The sequence below is a fragment of the Blennius ocellaris genome (assembly GCF_963422515.1).
Source record: "Blennius ocellaris genome assembly, chromosome: 16".
Lineage (NCBI taxonomy): Eukaryota > Metazoa > Chordata > Actinopteri > Blenniiformes > Blenniidae > Blennius > Blennius ocellaris.
The window spans coordinates 9,445,642-9,473,243 of NC_137665.1; the positions used below are offsets into that span (position 1 = coordinate 9,445,642).

Consider the following 27,602-nt stretch of genomic DNA (forward strand, 5'->3'; position numbering starts at 1 on the left):
GCAGCCTCCGTCGATCGGTACCGCACCTGCCGCTCAGCAGCCGCAGCCGTGGACCCCAGCCATTACTGGCGGAGGGGAAATAAATAAATTAATAAATAGGTAAATAAATAATCTAACGCTCCCCGATCGCCGCCGACGCCCCACCCCGCCTCTATAGTCCCATGTCGCCCCCCCTAACCACCCTCCTCCTTCTCCTCCTTCTCCTCCTCCTCCTCCTGCTGCTGCTGCTCGTCTTCCGGGGGGTCGCCGATGCTGCTGCCGGGCGGTGATGGTGATGTCTCCCGGTGGGAGAGGCTCTCCCTGCTGCTCTGATGGTGGAGCCAGCTGACCGAGTCCGGCTCACGTCACGGCGTCTGCGGCGAGCGAGCGCAGGCAGTGCGTCAACGCGGAGGAGCGCACCGGAAAGAGGCGAAGCCTCCAAAATAAAGGCTGAGTTCCCAATTCATAATCCTGTCGAAATACTAAATATTAGTCCAGTTCAGTTCAGGAGCCACATAAATAGCGGGCCAGAGCTCTGAAATAACCGTATTACATAATAGTTTTATATATTTAATATATAAATATATAAAACACGAGTCCACTTTTTTCTCTCTTTTAATCACAAACAATAATTCACAAAAGGAAATAGGTAAAATCCCAACGTTATGCCATTTTAACATTATTTTTGTTTTATTTCTAAAAACCAACAAAAACATCATCTACATTTTCAGAAATTGAAACACCTGACACAAGCTTAATGAACGATATGAATGATCTAAAGGGGAGAGATCACAGAATCTGTGTTTTAAAACTAATTTTCCGACACAGGCATATGAAGGAATCAATACACTATTACAAACATAAGTAGCATTAAATATCAGAAAATGTATCTTTAAGGTACTTTAAATGAACAGTTCTTCTTGAATCTTGATTATTGACTGAATATGTTTACACATGTCACTTCACAAACATCAAATCTGATCAAGTATTATAGCAACACTGCCTTGCTCATGTGTAAAGTTTGACACCGACCAGTCCTCGGGTTTGCTATGTCTGAATTAATATATTTACAAGAAAAAAAGCTACACATGAAGCTTCATTTGGAGTTCATCAAGGATCAAAATAAACGTTATTCTCTCGATAGAAATTGACTGGTTTATTTCAACTGGTTTTATTGTGGACATTGAATCCGGATGTTGTACGTTCCCAAGAATAAACTGTCTTGACGGGACTCTGCAGGAGTTCTTGGTGCTGGGAGAAATAATGACGATGCACTCCCCAGAAATCCTACACAATGCTTCACTCCCGGTGATGGTGGTCCGGAGCGAGTCAACAAAGAAACGTTTTATACAACCCGGAAAACAGGATTACACTTTCTATTGCATGTGAATTAAATGCTTCTCATGGTAGAGGCACCTTTTGTTAAACAGACATCCAGTACATATTTTCTAATACATTTAGATGTGTATCACAAAGGAAGAGCGCATTTCTGTGTTGTTGTAATTATTGTTATTATAGTTGCTGACCAATGAGCTTGAATGCAATGAAACAATGAATACAAAAGAAAAGGCAAATCTGACATTGTCTGTGAAAAGAACTACTATTATGGCATTTGTGTTACGTGCATATAATACCTTTCAGTTAATCTACAAGTTGAAAAGTCTTTAAATATCACCACAGACCGTTTAAATAGTAAAATTATCTGCTCAGGAAAGAGACTCAACCTCACAGTTCTTTCCCATGACAGACTGATTTGTTAAAGCTAAAGACGGCTTCAGATTCCCATGGTCACACTTCTACACTGAGCACACAAACATCCATAATTGCATGCAATGGACTAAACGGAGGTCACTGTCTGCGTGTATGAAATATACAGTTAACCTAAATATTTTCTCTGAAAATCTCATCAGACGTGTGAATAAATGTTGTTTCTTAAAATTTTGACTATTTATTTAATTTATCTCTTTGAGGTGGCCTGTGGTTAAAATGTGGAATACGGTTAAAGCACAATGAAGAATGGCATTCCAGAGATTAACATTTTAAAAGAAGGGAGCAAACATCTTTGTCTTAACCTTTCCGTCAGCGAGATGAGTGTCGCTTGGGTTATTGTGAGCCACACAGAGGATTAACAATGGAGACAAAAACTGGCCAATGAAGCAGAAAAACCGCCAACATACCGCTGCTCCAATGTCAAGTGCATCTTAACTACCTTCAGTATATCTCCACCATAATGCAGAGAAATTGCAAAAAAACAAACAGTGTCGTCATGAATTCACTGTAAAAGTGTGCATGTGGAATATTGTAAATGCAAAATCAGAGCTGTGTTGAGATAAAGCAAATCTTAAGAGGAAAAAAACTGCTGAAATTTTAAAGTTTTTAAAGTTATGTTGGTCATGTTTCTATGATTTTATACAAGCCTTCAGTTTTATTGATAGAAATCTGTAAAGGAGTTTTAAGTTGTATTTCCCAGAAAGCCACAGGATGGTTCATCAACGTCATGAAAGGTCAACTTTTAAAATTCACATGAGGCACAATCCTGGGTTAACCTGTGACATGCAATGATGTTGAGGGTTGCCGCAAAGATATGTTTGTGATAAATAAAAACAAGTAGAAGATAACATCTTTGTGTTTTCTGATTTGTGTTTTCAGATGTTAATTTATTCCAATTAGTTTTTTTCTTGAAAATTGTAAGGCTGTAAATCAGTCATATTGTTTCCCCATATTTTTTTGTGAATACATTTGATGAAATAATCACTTTTTCTGTCTGCTTTATATCTCTAGCAGCAATAATCTTTCTTTCAAAGCTCTAAAACAACTTTGGTAAAGAAGACAAAAATTTATTATTGAGCAAACCCACTGGTCATTCGTCACATGTCGAAGCAGCTTCCTCAGAACTACTCAGAGAACTCAAACTATTACTCATGAAACGCAAGATGAAACAATTTGCAATCAAACTGGGAATGAAAAATACACTTTGCAATAGTGAACAATGTATATTCCAGCAACCAGTGCGACGGATTTAAGTTTGAATCTGGAGCAGATTAATACCTCATTTAGGCTCATTAGAAATATGTGCATTAAATTAAAACCTGTTGTTTAAGAAGTCCATCATTGCATTTCAATATCATACCCATCGTAAAAAAAAAAAAAAAAAACCCACAACAACCAGGGTTTAAATGCAAAACAGTTTTATTGCAATACACAGGATCTTGTTCTGCTGCACTCACTGCCTGCCAGGCACATCAACACACGGGGGACAGGCTGGCACCGGGATGCCATGAATGTGCATCATAAAATGAATGAGAAGGAAATTATTATTGAGCCCACCTCGACTCAGGTAGGCCGTGTGCTCCGGAGTTCACGTGTCTTCAAAACCGTTTTAATTTAAAACATAAACAGAGGCCTACCCCAAGCAAAGTCAAAGGCGTGGCATCAGGAAAAAAGCAAAGCAATGAGGACAAAGCAGAAAAGTACCTGCACAATACATTCGCGTGAAGAGCACTAGTGGAAGTCCCTCAAGCATTTTACACATTACACTGTTCACCCCTCGTCACTGAAGGCCTCTAATATCAGGTTTAAAATGAGATCCCTGAAATTTGAGCAAATGTTTTATTTATTATCAACTTGTCTGCCATCATGTGACGGCTGATGTCAATGTAGGTTTGTCAACAGCTGAAAATGTACAAACGCCGACAACAGAGTCACTTTCAAAATGCAAAAAAAAAAAAGATTTCGAATTTATTAATCCCTTAAATCGAAAACTGTGTGTCAAACTTGCTACATAAAAACAAACAAACCGCAAAACTGAGATTGTACTGCGTTACAGCTAAAGTGATTGAACGGCTGATTGGCGATTGCAGGTTTCATTGAAAGATGAACATAAACAGGACAAAGAGCTGAAAAGTGCAAGAAGTTGAGATGTCGGATCAGGTGACAAACAAAAGTCTGGACTGGGTGTGGATGCAGGGGGTGACGACTGTCAGGAGAGGGGCGGCGGGAATGGGAGAAGATTAGCACGGCGGCAGACGCTGAGTGGATGGACACAAACTGGGAGAAGTGGCGTGCTGAGCTGATCAGTAGAATTTCACACTGGACCTCCCGCCGGGGGGGTTGAGGACCCGATTGTGAGAGCGAGGCTTTGGGCCCAGATGAGGCTCGTGGTTCTTCTGCATTCCTTCGTCGGGGACCGATGGCGTGGCAGGTTGGGGCTCTGGCTCTGGAGGGGCCGCCACGACGGCGGCGGGCTCTTCTTTGGCTGGCGCAGGAGTGGCAGGAGCAGCAGGGGCAGCGGGGGCTGCAGGAACAGCGGGGGCTGGAGGGGCCACGGGGGCTGGAGGGGCCACGGGGACGGCTTCTTCCTTCACCTCCGGTGGGTTCACCTTGGCCACCGGCGCTACAAGAGGGAGAGACGGCGCTATTTTTCGTTGAGTAAACATTAAGGTGTGTGGCAAGTTTTGAGAAGTAGAGGAAAACGCAGCCTTTTTAAAGAGTCAGAGCATGTTGACTGCAACGACGGTAAGCATGTTGATGCCTCTTTACTATGAAGCACAGTTGTAAAGTTCTAAATTACATTCGGAAGTGATATCATAAAAGAGGATTTCATCGCAGGCCACATGTGCTGCAGAAACATTTCCCCGATGGCATTAGAACCACGGTGACTATACCCAATAACAAAACATTTCAATCTATTCCCATCTGATATTAATGACATCACCACTATCTAATGCAGGAAACAAACTGAAGTGCTAAATAGTTGACCCAGGGTTTCCCCTCAAGTTGTTTTAAATCCCCTGCCAGTAGGTTCTATAGTCAGTGTGTGGCAACCGGCATGTTCAGAAAAGAAGCTGCTTTTACTTTATTTACCAATTTCACCACCAGTGTAAATAAAACAATCCCAATGCTAAATGAAAATACCAAGAAATGAATCCTCACCTGGTGATTCAGGTTCAGGTCCGACACTCAGATTGTCCTGTAAAATAAATAAAACTGATTCATGTGGAGGAGTCTCGTCATATTTTATAAATCACTTGTTGATACTTGAGAATAAAACCGTATGGAGACAAACAAAAAACTGTAACTTCTTTCAGCTCATACTTAATTGGGAAAAACAGGCGACAGCAGGTTTCTCCTCCCGGAATCTTGTGACATGTATTAAATTAACTACAATATAAAGTGTTTAAGTGAAATTTGAAGGAAATCTGCATCAATTTTCAAATTAAACATTCACATTTATGGAAGGAAAAACCAAGTCTAAAAAAAAAAAAAAAGGGAGTTACACAAACTACCATTGGCTTATTTGGGTGAGCTCGGCTTGGGCTTTGCACAGGCGAGTTGTCGGCAGGTCCAAATATGTTGTTGGTTGGTCTGCTTGCTGGTACAGTTCGTTGTGATGGAGAAAAGGATTCAGGCTCTCCAAATATTCCACTCGTCTTCCCACCTACGAAGAAGATCGGCACAATTAGCGTGGGATTTACAGCAATGGAAATGCTGATGCATAGAAAATTAAATATCGGAATTACACTTCTCCATGAAGAGACACCCTTGTGTCCTTGTCAGGAGGTCCATGTGATTCCCAAACAGCTTACTGAGCTAAGTGCATGTCTGAATCTAACAGATACTTGAGGAAAAAAACTGGAGGTGCAATATATGCAGGAAGGGAAACCGGTGAAAGTGTTTATACTGGAGTAATCGCATTGCAGTAACAGTTCTCACACCCCGGACGTTGACGGATGGCTTGACTGCTCTGCCTCGGCATGTTGATCTCACCTGGAGGATTTGAACGCCTCTGGACAGTCTGGGGCTCCTCTGCTGGAGCGAAGACGGTAGAGGCCATCTTATTAGGTCTTCTTGATGCCCCAGCATCTTCTTCGTAGCCACCAAAAAGGTTACTGGAGCCACCCCCGGGTGGCCTCAAAACCCTGCAGGACAAAGAAAGAACACACAATTTTTTATATCAATTACCCTCCCCAGAACTATATGACTCACACACATGCATTGGATTAACCAGTGCGAGCCTTCACTTTTTCCAGGCCTAAATGCGTTTCGTTTTAATCAAGTGTAAAACATCAGGGTCTGCGAGTTCGTCCGTTTTGAGGATGACGCAAGCAAAATGTTTGAGCAAAGATGGGGAGGTGTGCTCTGCATTGATCTCATAGGTATCAGGATCTTATGATCTGCGTTTCTGAATAACAAAAACACCAAGTCATTATGGCTTTATACAGTCGCCGTCACAACCCCGCTATCGTCATCTATGAAGACAAGAAATGCACTGCACAACTCGCAACAAAATATTCTTGATCGATAAAAAAAGTGTTTTTTTTAGACTAGAATACAAAAGCGAGGAAAGTAAATAAGTTGGCTATAAATGTTCTACAGTTCAGTTGAAGTCAACGCAGCCAAATAACAGGTTATTAGATTATACAGCCGGGAATGGCGCCACACGCCACTAAACTCCTGTTTATTCCAGTGCAGCTACGCTTTCTGAGCGAAAAATCACAATGTGTGCGTATCACTTGGTCTATTTGGTAGAGATGACCCACGTGCGCCATTAAAAAAATAAAAAATAAAAAAAATAAAAGGAAGATGTAATGAGAACAATGTGGCCACAGCGCTGCGGTGTGGGAATACAAAGAGGAGTCTGAGGAGCTCGAGCTCTCACACTTCCGCAGGCGCAGCAGACAACGCCTGCCCGCCCGGCTAGCTCGAAAGCTACGCTCGCCTTTCAAGTTTGCCTCCCGGACGTCAACTCCGGTAGGATTTAACCACCGCCTCGGGGTTTTAGTCTCGCGACCAACGCCAAATAATGGTGTTTAAACGTCCGCGCAGCGAATGTGACGAAGCAAAAAGTCCTGTCAGACCACATTATGTTACCGTCAAAGCGGAAAAAACAACGGTTAATCAAGAAATCATAGGATAGTTTCTTCTTCGTTTTTTTTTTTTTTTTTTACCTTGAACTCGGTTTGGCACCCGTATCCATTCCTTGGAACATGTTGGTCGAAGTCATTTTTGGTTTTTGTTACAGAGCCTTCAAGTTTCCGAAGACAACTTCGTCAGTCTGCCAACTGGACTGCCGAGCGAGCTTCCCCTCTCTGCGCGTGCACGCCGCACTTCGGAGTGGAGTCCACGGTCCTCCCCGCGGTGACGCGGGCCGATTTAACTGGTTCACCGCCGAGGTGACGTAGCCCAGTGCGCTCGTTTTACTCACCCGGAGTAAGAAGTAAGGCGAGGTAGTCAGTCTGTAGTTACATGGAGCAAAACCACCGACTTTATCTCTGATTATAGGATGTTTTCAGGATGATATATTTTCAAAGCTTTGTCCTGAATCTATTTTGCCCACAATGGCTGTTTTTGCTAGAGATTTCATAACACATCCGTGCAATGACCCTTCCACGTGGTGTTTGTGTCATTACACTAAGCATAGACACCTAAGACACATGCACAAATGATAGTATATTTTACTGAAAAACTCTACATTTCATGAAATATTTATTGCTTTTCCGAACTGCTGCCTTTGCTTTTGTAGTAGTTAACATTTTGTTCCACCGTGTGCGTCGTTTCAGCACTACGCCGGTACTTAAATCAAGCGCATTCCGTGAGGTCCTACTCCTGATTTGTCGTTCAAAATGTCAATCAATGCCTGGGCGGAATTTATTTTTACGCCTCCAGGAACATTCCCGGTGGTGAAACTACACTTGGTCCTTAAATTACACAGTTGGGTTATAAATCAATTAAACTGATGTTTATGTGTTTGAAAATTATTATCCAAAACAAAATACATGGGCTGACAGGAAGAGAATGACGATTGGTCGTTCGCCCGGTCTTGCTCTCTTACGATTGGCTGCAATCTCTGTCAATCACAGTTTACTCGCGGTCCTCGTGTTCTCCTGACCAACCACAAGCTTTGTTTTCGAGTAGTAGTGGGCGTGCCTAACCGCGTGTGCCACCGATGTGCAGGAACTGTCATCGGTGCTGCCGGAGGTCTGCGGTCAGCTAGCGATGATAGACCGACTCTGGACTGGGAATTCTACCGACCAGCTTCCACTACAGGTAAGCCACGAACCGCGATGGAGCTTTCGGTCTGAGAGGCTCTGCTTTGAATGAAAATCGGTGTTATGGATCTTTATCGTTGCGTTATTTTCGCTTGTTTTTACAGCCGGGCTGTTACCGTTAGCTAGCCACCAGCACCATGCTAAGTACCGAGCGACGTTTGGAGCCTTGATTTAAATTACTTAACTTTACAAACGGTTATCAACAGCTATCCACATCCGTAACGTGTTACTTCATCACAAGCAAGATTTACTTTACATTATAACGCCGACTGAACCGCAAAATGACCCGTCTGCTTTGACTGCATCAGTGAAGGTGTAATATGTAAGTAATACAACTCCTTAGAGTAACTTTAGACATCACCAAGTGTGCTGATTAAACTGAGACTACCCACAGACTAATGTTTTAACATTAAACGCACTCAAGAAAAGTCTCAAATGAATATTGATACTATACCTTTTTTCTCTAAAGAGCTTTTGATCGCCACCACACCTTTGCTGTCTCGTTTTAGCATCCTATATGATGTTAGTATGGTTATGCTTTATATCTGATCTGCTTAAGAATTGTTCTTGAACTGCCTCAAACTATATGTTGGAAGAATGTAATGATTCAGGTATGGAATCTCGACTCTCGTCATTTTCAAACATGATAGGACTTTCTTTGTCTTTTTTCTCTTGCTGTCATTTATCTGCTCATCACATCATGAATTGATAAATGAGTGGAGAACAACACGTTGTCTAATAATAGAAGTGTTGATGATGGGGTACTCTATTCCCACTGTAAGCAATGTTTTATCCACACAATGTCCCTTTTCTTAATGTCGACACAGAAAGCCTGCTCTTTATTCCAGTTCAACTATGTGCAGGTATTGCACATTATGTGTGTTTGGGGCGATAGCAGCAGATAACGTGATTATAACCCAGATTTCCAGCTTGCAGGTTGAATATGAAATAATTTATTTTATAGCAGTCATAATTTGTTGAAGGGGACAGTGACGTAGTGTCAAGCGAAGTCCACTCGCTTAATAAAACTATCTGCGCATATCCATTTAACGAAACTCCGCCGACATCAGATCGGGCGGCGGTATTCCTCTTTTTTTGCTTGCACTAAAGTGTTTTCCGACTGTCTCGAGTGGTGTGTTGGTGTGTTTTTTTTTGTTTTTTTTTTGCTGGAAAAGAAGCCGTGAGTAATGTTGTTGCTGATAGAAAACAGTTGAACTGCGCAGAGAGTTCAGCTCAGTCGAGGCTGGAGCGACGAGAGGGCAGAAAGCGGAGACATCGCTCTCGGCTTTATTATGCTCAAATTGATCGCTAATTGCCAATCGAACCGGTCGGACCCATGGTGAAGAGAAAGAAGGTATCGTCCACTACCGAAGAGCACGAAAATGGGTAAAATTCCGTCTGGAATAAACACTTTATTTAGAGGTCGATCGCACCGAAGGGCTTCTCCGTTGTCGTTTCTGCAGGGCGCTAAACTGAAAAGCGCTCGCATTTGAATTTAGTTGAAATTGTGCCGATAATATCCGCCGTTTGGACTGAAAGAGCCTCCGGGAAGCATTGTCGTCAGTCGTCAAAGTGTTTGGGTGGACTCGTGTCATTTCTCCGCGGACGTTAAATACAGATATTTAATGTTGTTTTGACGGGACTGGAGAGGGGATTTGAAACAAACAGCGGCGGCCATGTTGAGAGACAGTGAACGTCGTCTTTAGAAGTTAATTTTGCACACCTACGCGCTCCCAATGTGACAAATTTCGGCTGATTGTGTTCCGGCAGCATGACACCGGGCTCCAGGGAGGGGATCGGTGTCGATGGGAGGCGGAATCCGACCAGAAAGCCCGAAGGTTGCGACGAGGAGGAGAGCGGAGAGCAGGCGAGCGAGGAGCTCAGTACAAAGGGAGACGACCGAGTGGAAATTCTTAATCCATCAGCCACCGGTCTCAGCCCCGGTCCAGCCCCGGTCCTCCCAGCCTCCCCGCCGAACCGCACCGGGCCAGCCTCGACCCAGCAGCAGCAGCAGACCCACACCTCCCCGGATCCCGCCCCTCCGTGTCACGACCAGCATCATTTTCTCCGGTCCAGCGTCCGACCTCCGAGCAAGCGGATACGGAAGGATTCGATCGGCTCGACCATCAATGGACACGGCGGGGCAAAATCCAAAGGTACCGTCGGTGATCACGTCAAAAAAAAGACGGAAAAGAAAGGGTGGGATTATCAGTAGTAGGGGTGGGTGTCTGCTCTGTGTGTTCCTCCGTGTCAGGCTGTCAGTTTGTTTGTCTGACGGCTGCTTTGTGGTTGTTTCCCTCCGGACCTCTGGCTGGGTCTCTGGCTGCTCCAGCCTAAAGTTACACACCATCCTGGGAACCACCTGGATGGAGAGGAGAGGCCACAACTTGCATTTAAATCCCCATGTCACTTCACCACATTGGTAGTGAAGACACAGCATTGTTTGGCTGTCATCATCACTGAAGGAGTGATACATCAACATCACTATTAATTCTGCACGGACAAAAGCAGGCAGGACTGAAAGAGGATGGAGAACTGACTGCCTGTATTTTTAGTTTTTGGTCCTTTTGGGGGAACAAAAGAAATAATAGAATGGCCTTGATGTCTTCAGACAATTATTACACGTTCCACTAGAGATTTTGTTTCAGAATTTATCAATTCCACTGGAGTAATGAGACAACCTCATTTTAGTAAACCCCAGATACTGGTTAATATTTTCTCACCAGAGGGAAAAAGAAAAAAAAAAAATTGTCCGTGCAAATAGTCAATCTGATTCTCCAGCTCACGTTGATAGACTGATGTTGTAAATAGTCATTTGATTATAGAAATATGTGAGGTGTGCTTCCAGGGTTTACTCACATTCCAACAATAGTGACAATAACTGAAAGCTGGCACACGTCCCTTTGTTCATGCAAATGAAGCATCTCCTGCATTTCACCACCTCCAGTTTCACAAGAGGCATATGAGGTTGCTGCTCAAGGGTGGGGCAGTTGTATAAATATCCAGTCTGCTTCATCCTTTCAGCGAGGTGGTGATCACTCGAAAATGTGTTCTCATCAAAAGCGCTTTGTCAGAAACCTTGATCTTCCCTACTGAGAATTTAGTTGGGTTTTTTGTTTTTGTTTTTAATCTTTCAACTGGTTACGACGCAAATATTACTGATATATTTCAATGTATGTTTGCTGCCCCATAGTTTGGAATCTGTCCAATAATTTTTTTTCTTCGAAAAATGGGATTATTGGCGAATCACACCTCTGTAAATATTTACATTATGTTGGTGAATAAACTGTGTTGAAAAATATATTTAGATCCCCTATAGTTTTCACCTGCTGACCACAAAGGCCTGCTTATTTTTGATGTAACGCTATATTGGTGCACATCTATTTAAAGAAAAAAAGAAAAGAAAATAAAGACACGTCTCGGCCAGTGGCTGTGCAACACTCGAACATTTGTGTTTGTAAACGGATCCACATTTGCACATTGAAAACACAGTTCTCTTAACATAGCACAGTGCTGCAGGAGCCGCTGCCTGGGTGTCTGCCTCCTGGCACTGAGCTCCGTTCTGGGGTAAACTTGGCCAGTGGATCCCACCATGAGTTGGTTTTGGACCGGTCCTCTGTAGACCTGGCCGTAAGGGACTGATTGCTTTTCCTGCTTCCCTGCCAGGACTGAACCGCGGAGGGGGAAGCTCTGCAGGTTGTGCGCTGTGGTATTTTAACAATTTCCGAACCCCGCACTTCAAGAAGAGCAGTTGTAAAAAAGAATATATATATATATATTTTTTTAATTTCAACACACTCACAGCTGTTCACTAAAACAGTTGCCTTTTCTTTTATATGCTTAAATTGTGCCTTTCCACCTAATGTTTTTTGTGATTGTTTTATATTTGTTCTCTCGCTGTTTTCATGCAACGCAGGGGCAGAGAATGGCTCAAATTCGCAGGGGGCAGTTTGCCAGTCGGGGCCTGTGTCCGGCTCCATTGGGGCAGTGTCCAAGGTCACTAAAGGACAAGGTTCCGCAGAAAAGGACGAGCAAGCTGGCAACCAGAAGAGGGCCCGACGGCAGTGGGAATCTTGGAGCGCAGAGGACAAGAACAGCTTTTTCGAGGGCTTATATGAGGTAAAGGATGCTACCGGCCGACATCAACTGAAATAGTTTTCAACTGTATCAAAGTGTTTGCTTTTGAGTTTGTTTCGGCCGCTTCCTTTTCGGGATCGCCGCAGCAGACTGTGCGGTCCGCATGCTTGATTTGGCACAACTTTTTACACCATATGTCCTTCCCGACGCAACCTTTCGCTGTTTTCGTCTCCAGCACGGGAAGGATTTTGAGGCGATCCAAAACAACATCGCAATGAAATACAAGAAAAGGGGCAAGCCAGCCAACATGGTGAAGAACAAGGAGCAGGTCCGCCACTTCTACTACCGCACCTGGCACAAGATCTCCAAACACATTGACTTCGCCAACGGTGAGCCGCATTTTTCTTCATTTAACGCTTCGTGAGTGATAACTGGGCCGACGGGGCATTTAGAGCTATATATACGTTGCTACTAGTTATTTGAACCCTACATCTTTTTATCAACGCGTCATCTTCTCTGGTTTATTATTTCTATCAACAAGTAGCACTGTGAGAAAAGTCAACATGGTCGCCATGTGTGTTTTGGTATTGCGAGGTTTTTTGTTTGTCGTCACTTGGTGTGTAATCACAGAAGAACAGATTTATTATTTCATTCATGAATAGTGCCTTTATTTGTTAATAAACTGAAAACTTTTTTTTTAAAGATTCATTGGAAACTGTTTTACCGCTTTAATGGTTGTTTGGCTTTTCTCAAGAGGCCAAACAACTCATAAATAATAGGAAATTGTTAATTAAATCTTATCTATAATTAACGTATATTACAGGACCTGCAAATTATTAAAATAATGGTGGTCCACATAAGATTTACTTTTGAGTTTCTTTCTATTATTCAGGGGGAAATAATTTCCCTGCATTCAATCCAAATTACTCAAAGCTAACTCCTCGTACTGCGAGCACTGCAGTGCCTGGTGGAGCCGCTGGGGGTCAGGGGTCATTCTCAAGCATCCCAAGCGGTAACCTCTTCGCAATGGGGTTCAAATCTGCAAGCTTCCAATCAAAATCTTTTTTTTTCCTTCTTTTTTCCTCCTGACCTCTATCCACCACAGTGTCATAATCGGAAGTGAAGACTCGCTCGTAAAAACATGTTTATGAGGTCCCCAGATAAGGTTTTCCTCCACAAAAAGCCTTGGGTGTTAATGCCATGTTATCTTTATGCAGCATGCACAGTTCTGCCGAGTGTCTGGTGACACCGGCGTTGTAACTCATGCCTGCTTTTTTTTGTTGTTTTTTTTCAGCGTACTCCCGAGTGCTGAAGAAGTCTTCTCAAGAGCTGTATGGCCTTATCTGCTATGCTGAGCTTCGCAAAAAAGTTGGAGGATGTAAGTGAAGTTTCTATGCAATGTTGATTCAAAGGTGGTAAGAGCGAAACGGCAAATGTTTTTGCTGCTGTTGCGTGGGGACACAAGGGACGTGATTAACCACTGCGTGATACCAGTCGTCGGGGATGTTTTTCGCCCCCTCAGGGACGATGTCATCAGTGGCTCTGTGGCCTTGTGTTTTGTCTTTGACAGTAATGGATGACAAGAATGTGGCAAAGCTGAATGAGCTCATTCAACAAGGGTAAGTCAAGTACTAAAAATGGTGGCTTCGTCTGAATACATATGAGAATGGGAAATATCTATATTTGAATCCATCTACCATTTAGGCACCCACACACTCTACGTAGCAGTGTGAGACACATAACCAAGCTGAGGTCATGGTGACACGTGTTGCATGCAAGACAGATGCATTAGCAGCTGGAGCAATGAGAAGAATTTGAGGGCAAATTTTTATTCACAAAGATTTACGCAGTACGTCTTGCTATAGTGTTAAGTCTGTGTAACTGCATTCATTTATTGTGCTCTGAATCTTTCGGGTTTAAGCTTTAAGGGTCCACTAATAGATGTGATAATACCCCGTTGTGTCTGTCTGACCAGGGCCACGACTGTCCGTTCCAAAGGCAGGAACCTGCGGATCAAAGCGCCCATGTGCCGTGCGCTGAAGAAACTCTGCGACCCAGACGGTGAGCTTGTGCATTAAAAAAAAAAACACTCGTCACGTATGCTACATGTAAAATGACGCATAGTAAACAAAGATCACCTCCGAAAATATAGTCGGCGTCAAGAGTGGGACCCAGGATCTGTGGGGGCGGGGTTTTGGCTTAAAAACAATGGCAACGTGTGGGCCAGTGGCGTTTCCATGACAACGTTCTGAGCAAAGTGAACGCCGGGAGAACGAGGAAGATGAAGGGGGTGACGATTCTGACCAGCTGTCATTCTGCCTTGTAATCAATAACATTAACTGGAAACGGTTAAAGCACTTACTACAATCGGATTAGGAAAGTAACAATCCTCCGTCACCTCGTCCGGCGTTGTATCAAGAGCCCAGGAAAGAACCTGATCCCAATTAGCCGCCACCACCGATTTGTTTTGTCTTTTGTATTCTTTTTGGCTTTGTTTGCATGCTAATTTATTTGGAAAGCTGTTTGGGAGAACGCCGTTTTGTGACTTCGGGTCACAGGCGTCCCACGGTCAGCTATTGTTTTCTGAATCGAGCTTCGTCTGCCCGTTCCCTTTAATGTAACCTGTTTATGTCCCTGCAGGAGTGAGTGACGAAGAGGACCAGAAGCCGGTGCGTTTGCCCCTGAAGGTGGCAGTGGAGCTCCAACCACGTAGTAATCACTCTTGGGCTCGAGTTCAGAGCTTAGCCCACAACCCGCGCCTCAGGTCAGCCATGCTAAATGCCTACTGTATACCTTCTATACTGCGTCGTCCAACTCCAGTTCACCAGTCCATCACAGGTTTACCACAGAGAGACGGTCACACATAGGGGACATTTAGAATGTCCAAGTCGTATTTTATTTTTTTTTTCAGTTTTTTGAACTGTGGGGAGCAAACCAGAGTACTTATTCGAGATACATATTCAATCTGGAAAGGCCCCCAAACATTGAAATATGTTTTCACAAGATTTTTGTGATCATGAATAGCCTGATTGCACACCTTCTCTTGACCTGTGGACATTTCTCCCTTTCACAGCTGTAACTGTGCTTTCTTATAAAAAGAACCATATAGCTACTGAATTCTTAATGAATTGAGTAGATCCACCAGGAAACACATTTATTTCCTATGTTTTAGAATATAAAGGGGTAGTAATGTGGTGTTTTTTTAGTTCCTACCGGGTTAAAAATCGCCCAAAACTCTGAAACTTGAGCTATGCACGTCAAGAGTATAGCAAGTGTAATGGAACCAAATATATTCTGTAACTTGTGAATCACCTTCTGTCCCTCCTCAACACAGGATGGTAGTGGAGCTCCACAGGAAAGTGTCCAGCCTCATTGAGTATCTGAAACAGAAGTGGACCTACCATGACCAGCGGATTGTATCCTTTAACATGACTGACTTCATGTTACGACCACAGTATAAGTACAACGCTCCAGTAAATTGCATAATGAAGAAATTATTTTTTGTTTGTAAATCTTTAAATTAGAGGAGGAGTACACCTTTGTCACTTTTTTTTTTTTTTTTTTTTTTTAAGGATGTAAGTGTTTCTACCCGTTATGTTTGGCAGTCCTTAATGTTGATACTTCAGCTTAAGAGTCTCATGGAGAGGGAGGCTCTTGAGGGAAACCAGTCCAACACAGCGTCTCTGAGCAAAGCATCCCAGGAGGATCTCTTCCTTTTCCCAGCAGAGAACAGCACTTTGACCACGCTGCCCGGTGTGGCCCGCGTCGTTCACTCCAAGGCTTCTTGCACTGTACACTGGCTCGAGAGTGGCAAGAGCCGCCCCAATGCCAAGGAATTACCAGCTGCCCAGATCTTGGGCATCCACACAGCTCCACCCGCTCGAACTGGCACCAAATCTGGGCGGGGAAACACGGCTGCCGCCGCCGCCGCCGCCACCACCACCGCCACCGCCGGGGTCCCAGCTGCAGGGTCGGGTGAAACACGCCGAACTGAACCCTCTGCCCTCGAACCGTCACCCGAAGGTTCTGCAAAGGTAGAGGAGAAGAGGCCGCCGGCTCCCTGTGTTCCGGTTCCCGCCCAGCAGACTGTGGCCGTCCGCGACGAGGGAAATGGAATAGGTTCCTCGGACGCGGGCAAAACCGGCAGTGGCGTGGAGTCCGCAGATAAGTTGTGCAGCGGCGCAGAGAGCTCCTCGGAACAGTGCAAAGAGGAACAGAGCGCCAGCGCCTCCTCTCCAGAGGGCAGCCACACGCCGCCGCCACCGCCACCCAAACCCCCAGCGAGCGGCTCGGAGGATGGCGCACCGCAGGGTTCGGCGCCGGCGGCGAAGGAGCGGACCGTGGAGCTGATCCGGGAGGAGGGCTGGAGCGCTCGCGACGCGGAGAACGTCACCCTGGCCGAGCTCTACCTGATGTTTGGGAAGCCGGGGAAACTGCAGCTGGAGTACGAGTGGCAGCCTTGTGCCTCCGCCGCCAGCCAAGAGAACGGACCGGCTGCGACGCAGCCCAAGCCCAACAGGACGAACAGGGTGTTACGCTGCCTGCTCAAGCTGGTTGCAACTGAGGTCAACCCTAAACCTCTGGTAAAGTTTTTCGTCGTCATGTGTTGTATAATACTTAAAATTTTGCTGTCGGGATTTTTGTTTTTAGGCTACCTTTTTTTTTTTTTCCGACAAGGGAATGGTTAAAAAAAACAAACAACCCGATATTGAAATTCTTTAAAAGAAAATAGTTCTCATTTCTCGGCTTCAGTCTTTTTTACTGAACTTTGGATGGACAGATCCAAACTTTTTTTTTTTTTTTTGACATTTGGGGCAAATTCATGGCGAAAGCTTTACTTGTTGTTTGAAAATGTGTCGTCACCATCGTTTGTTTTCTCTGCAGGCTCCAGACCTGTGCTCCACCGCCGCATCGCCCCTGAAGACCCATCAGGAGGAGCAGAACCAGGCGCTCACTCCGCCAGGAAAGGGTCCAATGGCGGGTGCACGCAGCCCCAGCTGTGGAAGGCAGCAAGCTGCCGTCCGTGGGGCCAAGTTACACCTCCCTAACTCCGGAGCTTCAGGTACCCACAGCGTTTTCCATTTTCTCTTTAAAAGCCGCTTTCTTTTACGTGAAACTAAGGAAGATTTAGAAAGGAGGTCCCATGTGCTTGTTTCTTCCCCCTTGTAATTTTCTGATTATACTGATAACACGTGCTGATTGGACCGTAGTTGTTAGGTTGTGAGGCGGTTATGTAGCCCATAACGAGCATATTTAGCGTGTAATCCCACATGTCGTTCTTCGACCTGATAACGCGCGATGATTTATTTCATTAAATCGGCCCTGGCAGCTCACTCGTCTCTCCTCTCCAGGTGGGCGTAACCTCCCTCGCTCTCTGCTGGGGTCGTCCGCAGGTGGCGAGTCAGAAAGCGGCGTGTTCGCCGTACCCACCACGCTGCCGCCCAACAGCTCGCGGCACAACAGAATGTTCTCCCCCAACAAGGAAGCTGAGCTCGCCTTCAGACAGCAGCTCGACTCCATCAGTGTAAGACGGGACAAATACTGCTTTAATACTACAAGTTGGCACACTTCATGAAGACTTTTAAAAAGGTTTTGGGTTTTGTTTTTTTCCCGTCACAGATGCAGTCCGATCTCTTTTCAAGACAGAGAAAACCCAGAAACAGACAACTTCGCAAACCACTTGTAGTCCAGGTAAGAGAACCGCAGAAAGTAAAAAATATAGCCGAATGAAAACGTAGAGTCAAATTCAGAAAAGGCGATTTCGCGCTCTATGTGTATTTAGCGGAATTGCTTTTGTGTCGTCCCCAGCGGACACTGCTGCCGAGAACTACAGGAGACACTTCTCAACACGTCTGCTCCTTCTCCATCCTGTCCAACTCCTCTGCCACAGGTACGGCCACCAGCGTCGCAAACTCTTCATTATGTCATCGAGTCCCAACTGCAGCTATTTACAACGAAACTTATCCAATCTGATTTGTGTGCCGCTTCATTGCTTTGAAATTCAAGGAACTGGATCTTTCCGGCCAATCCATACTCGACCGACTCCTTCCTCTCGCCCCCTCCTGTCCAAGACATCGCCTGCGGCATCCAGCTGTGCGGCAGCCAACCAGCTCTCCAGTATGAACTGCCTCTGTTGACAACAGTTTTTGACACAATCAGTTTATCAATGTGGTTTTGAATAAATTGAATATAGAAAGAGATAGACGGATTACAATGGATTTGTGTTTGGTTTTTTTTTGTAAGATTCATTTTCATCTACTAACTTAAGTAAACTGTTAATATTCACCAGGCATCTGTGAATATGCAAATGTGATGAATCCTCCATGTTCCGGAACTGTCATTTGTCTTCCAGGTGCCATTGGCCTGGCAGCGAAGTCTGCAGGCATCATCCCCAGCAGCCCCCGTCGGGAGCTGGAGCCGCCCGCTGTGGATGACGGCGCTTTGCTCGCCACCACGCCCGTCGTTGACGCAGAAGCAGAAGCAGAAGCAGAAGCACGCTCCGAACTCCTCCAGCAAAATGTACCGGAGGTGAAAAAACACGCACTATCCCCACTACCTAGTTTAATTTAATGTGTGGTTTCTGTCTCACCCTTTTCTCAAAGTTCTGAATCGGTCTGATTGTTTTTTGGGGAGTGTCAATAATATGACATTTGATCTTGCACATATACTTGACATTTACTTTGATGCAGAAAAATAACACAAACAACTCGAGGTACCTTTTACAGAAGAAAAACCCTAATGAATGACTCTTAACAAGACAAAACCTGCCAAAGCGGACTCCGCTGGAGACTTTCTGCTGTTTTGGTGTTGGTTAGAGAATTGTTGTTTGTGGTTTTTGTAATTGGAGGTTGTTTACTGCGTCTCGCTGACTCAAGTTGTTCTCTGTAACAGAATGGTCTGCCTCCGCCGTCCCCCGGAGCGGCCGGTGGCGGCGACTCCCTCCTCTCCCCCGCCAGCGTCGCCTCGCTCCTTGACATCTCTCTGCCGGGCCCCCCCGAGGAGGGAGCTCCCGGAGAGTCTCAAACACACATCAGCGACTCCATCATCGAGCTCGCCATCAACTCCACGCACTACGGTACCCGCATGTTGTCATTACTCATTACTATTTTCGTATGGAGGCTCGTTTCTTCGAATGAAGAGCGGCGGCGGATCGACAAAAGAAGATCTGTTGACTTGTGGTTGGTGTTTTGTCTCTGCAGGTGAGGAGGCCGCGCTCTCTCCGGCCAAGCTGGGCAACAGTGACGGCTCCAAGCTGTTGGCCTCGTCGCCGTCAGTCAGCCCGTCCAGAGGCTGGATCCCTTCACCCAGCCACGACCCCCAGTGGTACCCCAGCGACTCCACCGACTCCACACTGGGATGCCTGCTGTGTACGTACCTTTCGTCTCGTCGACACGCAAACGCGACGGCGTCGAGACATCCTCTGTACCGCCTCATTTAGCTTGAGAGTCACCGGCTGGAGCACACCCCAGTCCAGATGTTGAATGTTGTCTTGTTAAGACGGTCACAGTAAAGTATTCCAAGCACAACAATACCAACACAGCCGTAGACTTGCCAGCCATTCATGTGGTCTGTCCCATGTCTTCATTGGCGGTCTCCTTTTTCTTTCCAGCCAGCATGGCCTCTCCTGATAAGGGCAGACGGACCACCCTGACCCCCTCGGGCCCCTCCAGCGGCACGGCTCTGCTTGGTCCCAGCCTCCTGGACTGCAACTCCCATGATTCTTTTCAATCCCGCGGCCTCCCCGACGTGGCAGAAGTGAGTCCGTCCCTTTTGGCCGTTGTAAAAAAAAAAGATTATTTAGCTTTGGCGATGAACCGAAATTGTGTTTTTTTTGTTTTTTTTTCCAATCTCTCTTTTTTTTGTTCCCCGGGTTGTGCTCCCAGGTGGATTCTCAGCTTGCTTGTATGATGAGTGAAAGCAGCGTGGACTACATCGCTCGCTTCAATGACCTGGCTCAGGAGCTGGCTGTGACCGAGCCCTCCATCACTCCTCCCTGAGCGGGACCACCCGGTCCCCCCCCTCCGAGGAACACGACGCTCCTCTCTCTTTGCTTGTTGCCACTGTGGAGGACGGAGGACTGTGGAGAGAGACTGACCCCCCCCCTCCCCCCCCCCCCCCCAGCACCCCCAAGCCATCCCTGCCCTATTTGTACAAGTGCAATAACGACAGTGAGCCATGACCATTGTCCGACGCGTTGGCTTCACTGAACTGTTCTTTAAAGTAAAATGCCCTTTAAAACGTCACATACTTTGGCTGAACAACTGCGTTTACAAAACACAACCTCATGTATAGGAAAAATACTATGCCATGTCTGAACAGAGTGTTTTATGTCTCTTCCTGCTTGGCGTGTGTGCCTGCAGATGTGCAGTACTGTGCAAAAGATTTAGGCAGGTCTGAAAAATGAGCTTGCAAGGTAGATTTTTTTTTCTTCTTTTTTTTTTTTTTAAATGACAAAGGGATAGTCACATTATTTATTTATTGGATTAACTTAATTTGTCTTTTGTTCATTCACTTTGAAATTATTCACACTTCTGAACTGTCAACGTAGAAAAAAGGCCAAATTTTTCAGACCAGCCTAAAACGTCTCACACAGTGCTTATTGGTGTGCTTGTCGGTGTGCGTCCTCTGTGCGCTCACTTCCACTCCAATCCACTGAAATGCGCAGCTCGGACTGCAGTTTGGCGACTCGTAGACAGGAGCTGAATGTGCCGTGATGCTCGTCGCAGTGGATTTTTTTTTGGGTGGGGGAAAGTGGAGCACAACACAGTAGGGCAGGAACAAGTACGACGTTTCTCGCTGCCGGTTCATTTCGCGCACTCCGCTCGTCCCTCCTAGTTCAGGATCGTTGCTTCTGTTTGGAATTAGGTCCATCTCTGACACCCACGACAGGAGCTTGTCGGTCGACTCCACTCGGCAGTAGCTCCATGGATGTGATGCGAGAAGTTTTGTGCTGAAGTCATCTTTTTTTTTTTAAACCAGTTCGCTTAAGTTATTTATTGTTTGATGATGAGATCATTTTGAAATGTTCTTCAGGTTGATTTTTAATGAAAGGTTGTCGAACTCTTATTTTGAACCCAGACTTTTACTTTTGGTTTTATTTTGACTCACCATGTCATAATGAGCAGATTGTATAGTTCATCTCCAATATGGTTCTTTGCAGCCAGTTCGCCTGCTTGTCCGCTTGCATCTGTTGGAAAAATCCTCAATGTGTTTTGTTTTTTTTCCCAATCTTGAGACCATAATTGACAATGGGTCATCACATCACCCGGTGGTGTATAAGGGCTTAAAGGATGCAAGTTAAACACTAAAGCCATAGTCAACTGTCCCCTTTTTCCAAGTTTATAATTGCATTCTATTCTATATATTCGCCTTTAGCCGGTGCTGGATGCTAACACAGCACCGTGGCTCATCTAGTCTCTTAACATCTGCTTTTTAATGAGGCTGAAGGCTCACCAGAGGTTTTCACTCCTGTTTGACACTATGAACAGGAAATACACACACAATGCGACGCGACCCGATTGCATCCAGGCTATTTTCATTTCGCCAGCATCATTTATATGCAGTATTGTGAACAGCTCCACATGTTTAATCGAACCAACGCGAGTCAGCTGTAAACTCTAATCATCATTCCGCAAATACAGTCCGAAATGTTCCTTTCCTTCCAGCAGCCTCACGTGTGCTTCGGCTCTGTAACACAAGAGCTGGTGTGATGTTTGTTTATGAGGAAGACGTTTAAAAAAACAAAAAACAAAGCTTCAGTAAGGAACAAACGGCAGTTTTTGTCTTTGAATTGGGCAGGTTTTTTTTGTTGTTGAAGGATTCATTTGTAGAAATGGAAATTCCAGTATTCACTGAGCTTTTGTAATATACGTTAATGTAAATTGTTTATTTGGACTATTTATTGTTAACATTTCAGAAGTGTTTTCTGTATAACTTAAGGTGACATCTAAAATGGAAAAAAAAAAACCTGTTTTAAGTTTGTAAAAGGTGTTTTTATTCTGTGTATAAAGATAGTTAATAAATCTGCTTAATTCTTGTATTCATTGCGTGGTCCTTGTTTCTGTGAGATCAAACGCTCACCGCTGGTGCCGGCAGACACTGTGCATCTTGAGAAGTGTCGAGCTTTTACTCACATCAGCCTCATTAGATTATTTGGATGTTTCTGCAGATTAATACAAAGTTCCATCCAGTTACAACAAAATTTAAAATGTAGTTTTTTTGACATTTCACTGTATTCACACCAAGGATTACATAGTTTAAAAACACAAGCACGAAGAGTGAGCAATGGTTCCTCAACTCAGAAAGATGTGTTTGCAAATGATATAACATAGTTGCAGCAGCACGACATTCTTTTATGTGTTCTTCTTGGATTTTTTTGAATTTTTCATTTGAGCTCAGACCAGCTGCAGCAATATTGAAGTTTTTACTGACGTTCATCTGTCAAGTGAAGGGTGGAAATATAAGAAACACTTGATTGTAGACCGACTTTATATGAAGATATTCTTCGAAGGTAAATGCGTAAAGCGTCTGCTGACTGAAACCGTCTCCACCTCCAGCATGCACACAAAACAAAGACAGACTTGTATTTTTACTTCCTTTAAACATCTCAACATGTCCCTGATATCCGAGCAGCATCCTTCAAGGGAACACAACTTCAACAGGAATCTGCAGAGCACACATAAACATGGCTGCGTGATGTTTATCTGGAGTGAAATTGAGTTGGCCGAGTTGAACAGGAAACTGAAGCAGTTGACTCAGCATTTTTGTCCTGCACACGGATAAACAGTGTTTGCCTCGTACACAATAATGTTACGAGGATCATTTTCCAGTGGCGGTCCACGAGATTAACACGAAACAAATGATCCAGAATGATGTCCGGCAGTACAATCTGATTTTGAGGGATTTAATAGCTTGGATTGGAATTATTAAATCTGCTGACATATTTCACTCCCAGCAAAATAAATGTGAAACAATCGTGCATCCACACAACCCAGTGACATCGTCCGGACTGTCAGACACGAGAGGATGGGTGGCCCGTGGCACCGTGACGACGATGGCCTCCCAACAGTCCCGTTCCCTGTTAACGGCCTCCGTGCCTCCAACGTGCCGCTGGGCCGTCACTCGTCTTTAGCTTTCTGCTCCTTGCGAGCGCGTGAAGACATGAGCTTGAAAAACAGCGCCGGCCACATTGTCCGGAGGTAGACGGCCAGGGTGGGCAGCGCTCCGGCCAAAACCACGTCTTTGCTCCTGTGTCGCACGGCTTCCAGAACCGCCCGGGCCACTTCTCCGGGGTCCCGGCCCGCCGCCGTGGTCTTATCCAAGACTGTAGACAACGTTACACACAAGAGACGTTTTGGCATCGACAGGCGTGGACAGAAAGTTACCGAGTCATTATTCGTGACCTTAACAGGATCTGACACTTTAAATCTTGGTACTTTTGTTGCCGAGCAAGACGCCAGCTTGTTGTCCTCCGCTGGTACACTGGATATCCTCCAATTACTCCCGAGTTCAGACACGAACACACGCGCGTCTCACCACTCACCTCCGTACTTGGATCCGTCTCCCGTGACGGCGTTGAGCGACAGGTTGGTGCGGATGTACCCGGGGCTGATCACCGTCACCGGGATCTTGTAGCGCTCCATCTCGGCCCGCAGGCAGTCGAAGTACGCTTGAGTCGCGTGCTTGGACGCCGCGTCTGCTCGAACACAGTGAGGCGTCGTTCACAATCAAAAGATGGCAAAGGAGGAGACTTCGGTAAGGAACGGGAGCGACGTTACTTACAAGCCGATCTGTAAGGAATCGCTATCTTGCCCTGAACACTGCTGATGACCACAATGTGGCCACTGCGCCGGCGGACCATGAAGGGCAGGAGCGCTGAAGAAGATACGGGATTTATAGAGGATGATAAAAATAGGTATATTTGTCTTGAAATTACTTGCATCCTGGATGATTTCACATTCTCTAGTTCTGCATCATAGAAGCACACTCACACTGCATCCAGCACGAAATGTGAGCATCTCGCCACGTAAACTGTTGTGGCCGCGCTCGCTGCTCACCTTGAGTAAGAGCAATGGGCCCAAAGTAATTTGTTTCCATAACATCCCGTTGAACGGAAAGGTGAGTGTCCAGGATGTTGCCACGGTAACTGATGCCGGCGTTGTTAATGAGGACATCCACTTGTCCGTAGCACCTCAGGATTTCCTCTGCAGCTCGGTCCACGGTGTCTGTGTCAGCCAGGTCAAAGGTGACTGTGTTGGGGGTGTAAGTCTGGAGGATGAACGCCACATTGCAGCCGTCTTCAGCACCCACACATTCACAGTTTCAGTTCAAACAACTCTATTTGTCCATCATGGGTCTTTTTTTTCTTCTTTCTAATAGCTTTCCAATGTATACAGACACATTCAACCACTAATAGTAGCTAAAATATCATGGGATGTGCATTAAATCAGAAAATGTTACATTTTAAAATCACAATAGGGTGAAGTAGGACACCGTTTTCTAAATGAGGTATACATTTAAAGTATGTTTTGTTTGTTTACAAACATGATCCAATTTTGTAATTCAAAGTTAAATGGAGCAGAAATAAATCCTCTTTGAATAAGAGAGTATAAATAACAATAAACAGTATTATATGACGAAAATAACACGTTGCTTTTACACCAGCATCGCATGTTTCAAAGAAGAGATATTAAAAAGTTGGGAGTGATCGTGGCCTCAGGTGCTTGTGGGTCATGTTGAACGCACCTTCTTCTGTGCGTCTGCAGAACTTGCCGTCAGCTCCTGGACCACCTGCTGCAGGCGGCCGGCATCCCGTCCGCACAGCACGAGCCGTGCGCCCGCCGCATGGAAGACCCGTGCACACTCTGCAACGCGTCCAACATTTACAACAGGACCAAAAGCGTCAGCGCGGCGAAGATCGTTTGAGGACAAGCTGAAAGGGGAATGAAACGCACTGCGCGCCGACCTTTGCCGAGTCCTGAACTGGCCCCTGTGATGACCACGACGGCATCTTGTACAGAGGCTCCTTGTCTGAGGCGGAGAAGTATGCGGTACAGCAGCAAGACACCCACGCTTGTCAGGGCCAGTGGGAGTAGTCCTCCTCCCAGAATGCGCTCCATGGCGAGCGATCTCCCTCAGCGCGCCACAGCAGCTAAATCAAAAGCACAAGCGAAATTTGGTTGGAAAAAGGTTTTGATGATTTACCAATTTTTTTTTACCAGACTTTGAGGAAAATTGCAAGTAGATCTGTAAAAAAAAAGGGCCGTCAGCACCTCCACTGCCTCAGGAAACGTGCTTTTTTTCTCCACATTGACCGAACAATCATGAGTCTTTTTTTTTATTGAGACAGTTTTATCATTTTGCTTGATGGGCTGCTTCGGTCAGACCTCTTTAAAAGAGAGAAACTCTCTGAACCAAATCGTAAAATGGTCCAGTCGTCTCACTGGTGAGTCACAGTCTTTTTCCAGCCTCCCTGTTCAATAAACATGTACAGAAGATGGCCTCAGCAATCCTTAATAGTGACTCCCATGCTCTACCAGGCGAATTCCAGCTCCTCCCCTCTGGACGAAGGTTCCTGGTCACTCGGTGGAGGACGAAGCGCTTTAAGGACAGCTTTGTTCCTGTTCCCATCACTATCTGAACAAGATCCAGTGACATCGCACTTTATTGTTTTTATCCATTTTTAGCTATATTTATTACTGTGACTCTTCATTGAATGTGCTTATTCTGGTTTATGTTAGCGACTGCTTTTTTTAAAAATCCGTTAGGATTGTGCTTTTTTTATTGTGGTTTCTCTTTATCTATTTTTGATCTTATCTTATTTATCGGAACATTGAACTCTTGTTTTGTCTGTCTTGCCTCACTTGACCAGTTATTACACACACACACACACACACATAGTTCTAAGCTGTTTCCAGAGATAAATACCCCCATTCAAATTAGTCGAATTGGTGCAAACACAAAAACCCTCTCAATATGCAATAATGTGACTTTGACTGGTAGTTTTTTGTAAGCTATTATGCTCTGACACGAGAGAGATTGGAGATGTTCGCCCACATCACAGTTAAGCCCCTTCCAATTGTTTCATTTTCAAAGCAGGACACACTGAAGCAGCATCATGGTAACAGTGTAATCATCTTTAACAGATTGTGTGAGAGCTCAGATTTGAACCTGTGGGTACGTTAAGTTACAGTGTCTTCTTAAAGACAACACACTTGTGCAAACTGTGTCCTGTGACATGGATCTAACCAAACTAAGCTGCAAGCGACAAGTAAGGCACATTTTCATATTTATGTTTACAATAATTAGGCTTTAACCAAAGAATGCATTACAAGCCATTGAAGCATTAACAATTGAACAGTTTACAACCGAGCAGTGAGATCAAGGAAGGACAACAAGACGAATGTTTTATTGTTGTTGTAATGGTTCTCTATTATAGTAATTACATTGGATTTCCATAATATGTGAGCTTCACTGGCTTTTCGGCTTAATCGTGATACAAGATACAACTCAGCTCATAATAGATGTGAAACTTTGGAGAACTTTGGGGCAACAAACATCACTTTTTCGCACAAGCTTGTAAACATACGCAGGTAAAACATCTCCAGGTTGGTTCAGTGTGGGCGCGAGGGAGGCTAATGCTACCGCTAGCTTGTATATGTGTGGAACAAACCGCTTTGGAAAAACAAAGACTTTTGAATAAATGTTGACTCACAGATCTCACTGGGGGGTCTTCCTGGGCGGGTGTTCTGTTGTACACACCAGTAGAGGGTTGGAGATCTGAGCTGCACCTCTGGAGGAGGACCAAAACCTGCTGCACAGGAGAACAGCATGGAAGACTTCAGAGTCTCCGCGTAAAGGATTGTGGGATTTGTAGTTTCGGCAAATCGGCATCGCCGCTTACGTTCTCATTTCCATATTTCTAATGGACAGATTAATTAATTTGTTTTCGTAACCTTGAGTGCAAAGCCACGTGTACCAGCCGGTGCAAATTATGTACAAAGAGCCTCCAAATTTCAAATTTAAAGTCACTGACAATCATAATATTACATTACTTAAGGATCTTACATGAGTTAAGTGTGACTTCCCATACAAAACTGCATTGAAACTGCATTGGAGATCCCACAAAGCAAGATGAATACCAGGCACTGGTCAACATCCACTAAAGAGGATTAAAAAAAAAAGAAATACTTATTCGATAAATAACATTCTGCTACGAGGTAGGTTAAGGCTCGGTGTGTTTGATGTAGGATGGAGCAACATTGTGTCTGTGTGTTGTAGCAGAGTTTATAAAGAAAATCAGTTGCTCAGGCTCTAGGTTTGTGTTGCTGCTGGGATTTATCTCCACACAGTGACATCACCCTGGACATCATTCACTAATAAATCTGACTTGGCTTGTAATAAAATCTAACCCACAGCCAATTGTAATATTATTGTCCAAAAAGACACCCACCAGATAAACATTCCAAACATGTACATGTGAGACAATTCAGTTTGTTT

General features: G+C 44.9%; 3 protein-coding genes across 6 annotated transcripts; 1 reads left to right on the plus strand and 2 right to left on the minus strand.

Annotated features, from left to right (window-relative positions):
• Positions 1 to 3,150: 3,150 nt before the first annotated feature.
• jpt2 (Jupiter microtubule associated homolog 2) lies at positions 3,151 to 7,074 on the minus strand. Of its 2 annotated transcripts, none has more exons than XM_080510885.1 (5): positions 6,927 to 7,074; positions 5,746 to 5,897; positions 5,265 to 5,416; positions 4,912 to 4,948; positions 3,151 to 4,372 (listed from the first exon to the last, which is right to left on the minus strand). In XM_080510885.1, exons 1-5 carry the CDS (start codon positions 6,980 to 6,982, stop codon positions 4,053 to 4,055), a joined length of 717 nt encoding a protein of 238 aa, XP_080367011.1. In that variant the 5' UTR covers positions 6,983 to 7,074; the 3' UTR covers positions 3,151 to 4,052. The 2 variants fall into 2 exon arrangements, with proteins under 2 accessions (XP_080367011.1, XP_080367010.1); XM_080510884.1 differs by having other exon boundaries at positions 5,262 to 5,416.
• An 855-nt stretch (positions 7,075 to 7,929) lies between these two features.
• On the plus strand, positions 7,930 to 22,036 carry cramp1 (cramped chromatin regulator homolog 1). 3 transcript variants are annotated; one of them, XM_080510958.1, is made up of 20 exons: positions 7,930 to 8,025; positions 9,798 to 10,183; positions 11,944 to 12,146; positions 12,340 to 12,493; positions 13,399 to 13,482; positions 13,675 to 13,723; positions 14,080 to 14,165; positions 14,745 to 14,868; positions 15,439 to 15,520; positions 15,731 to 16,687; positions 16,989 to 17,166; positions 17,456 to 17,628; positions 17,724 to 17,795; positions 17,913 to 17,994; positions 18,111 to 18,221; positions 18,457 to 18,632; positions 18,996 to 19,179; positions 19,304 to 19,471; positions 19,714 to 19,859; positions 19,988 to 22,036. In XM_080510958.1, the coding sequence occupies exons 2-20, from the start codon at positions 9,799 to 9,801 to the stop codon at positions 20,099 to 20,101; spliced, it is 3,528 nt and encodes a 1,175-aa protein (XP_080367084.1). In that variant the 5' UTR covers positions 7,930 to 8,025; position 9,798; the 3' UTR covers positions 20,102 to 22,036. The 3 variants fall into 3 exon arrangements, with proteins under 3 accessions (XP_080367084.1, XP_080367082.1, XP_080367083.1); XM_080510956.1 differs by lacking the exon at positions 7,930 to 8,025 and adding an exon at positions 9,280 to 9,413; XM_080510957.1 differs by lacking the exon at positions 7,930 to 8,025 and adding an exon at positions 9,280 to 9,413 and having other exon boundaries at positions 18,457 to 18,623.
• A 576-nt stretch (positions 22,037 to 22,612) lies between these two features.
• On the minus strand, positions 22,613 to 26,947 carry dhrs7b (dehydrogenase/reductase (SDR family) member 7B). The gene is made up of 7 exons (XM_080510934.1): positions 26,818 to 26,947; positions 25,069 to 25,254; positions 24,849 to 24,967; positions 24,161 to 24,371; positions 23,886 to 23,978; positions 23,647 to 23,799; positions 22,613 to 23,427 (listed from the first exon to the last, which is right to left on the minus strand). The coding sequence occupies exons 2-7, from the start codon at positions 25,220 to 25,222 to the stop codon at positions 23,222 to 23,224; spliced, it is 936 nt and encodes a 311-aa protein (XP_080367060.1). The 5' UTR covers positions 25,223 to 25,254; positions 26,818 to 26,947; the 3' UTR covers positions 22,613 to 23,221.
• Positions 26,948 to 27,602: the final 655 nt, after the last annotated feature.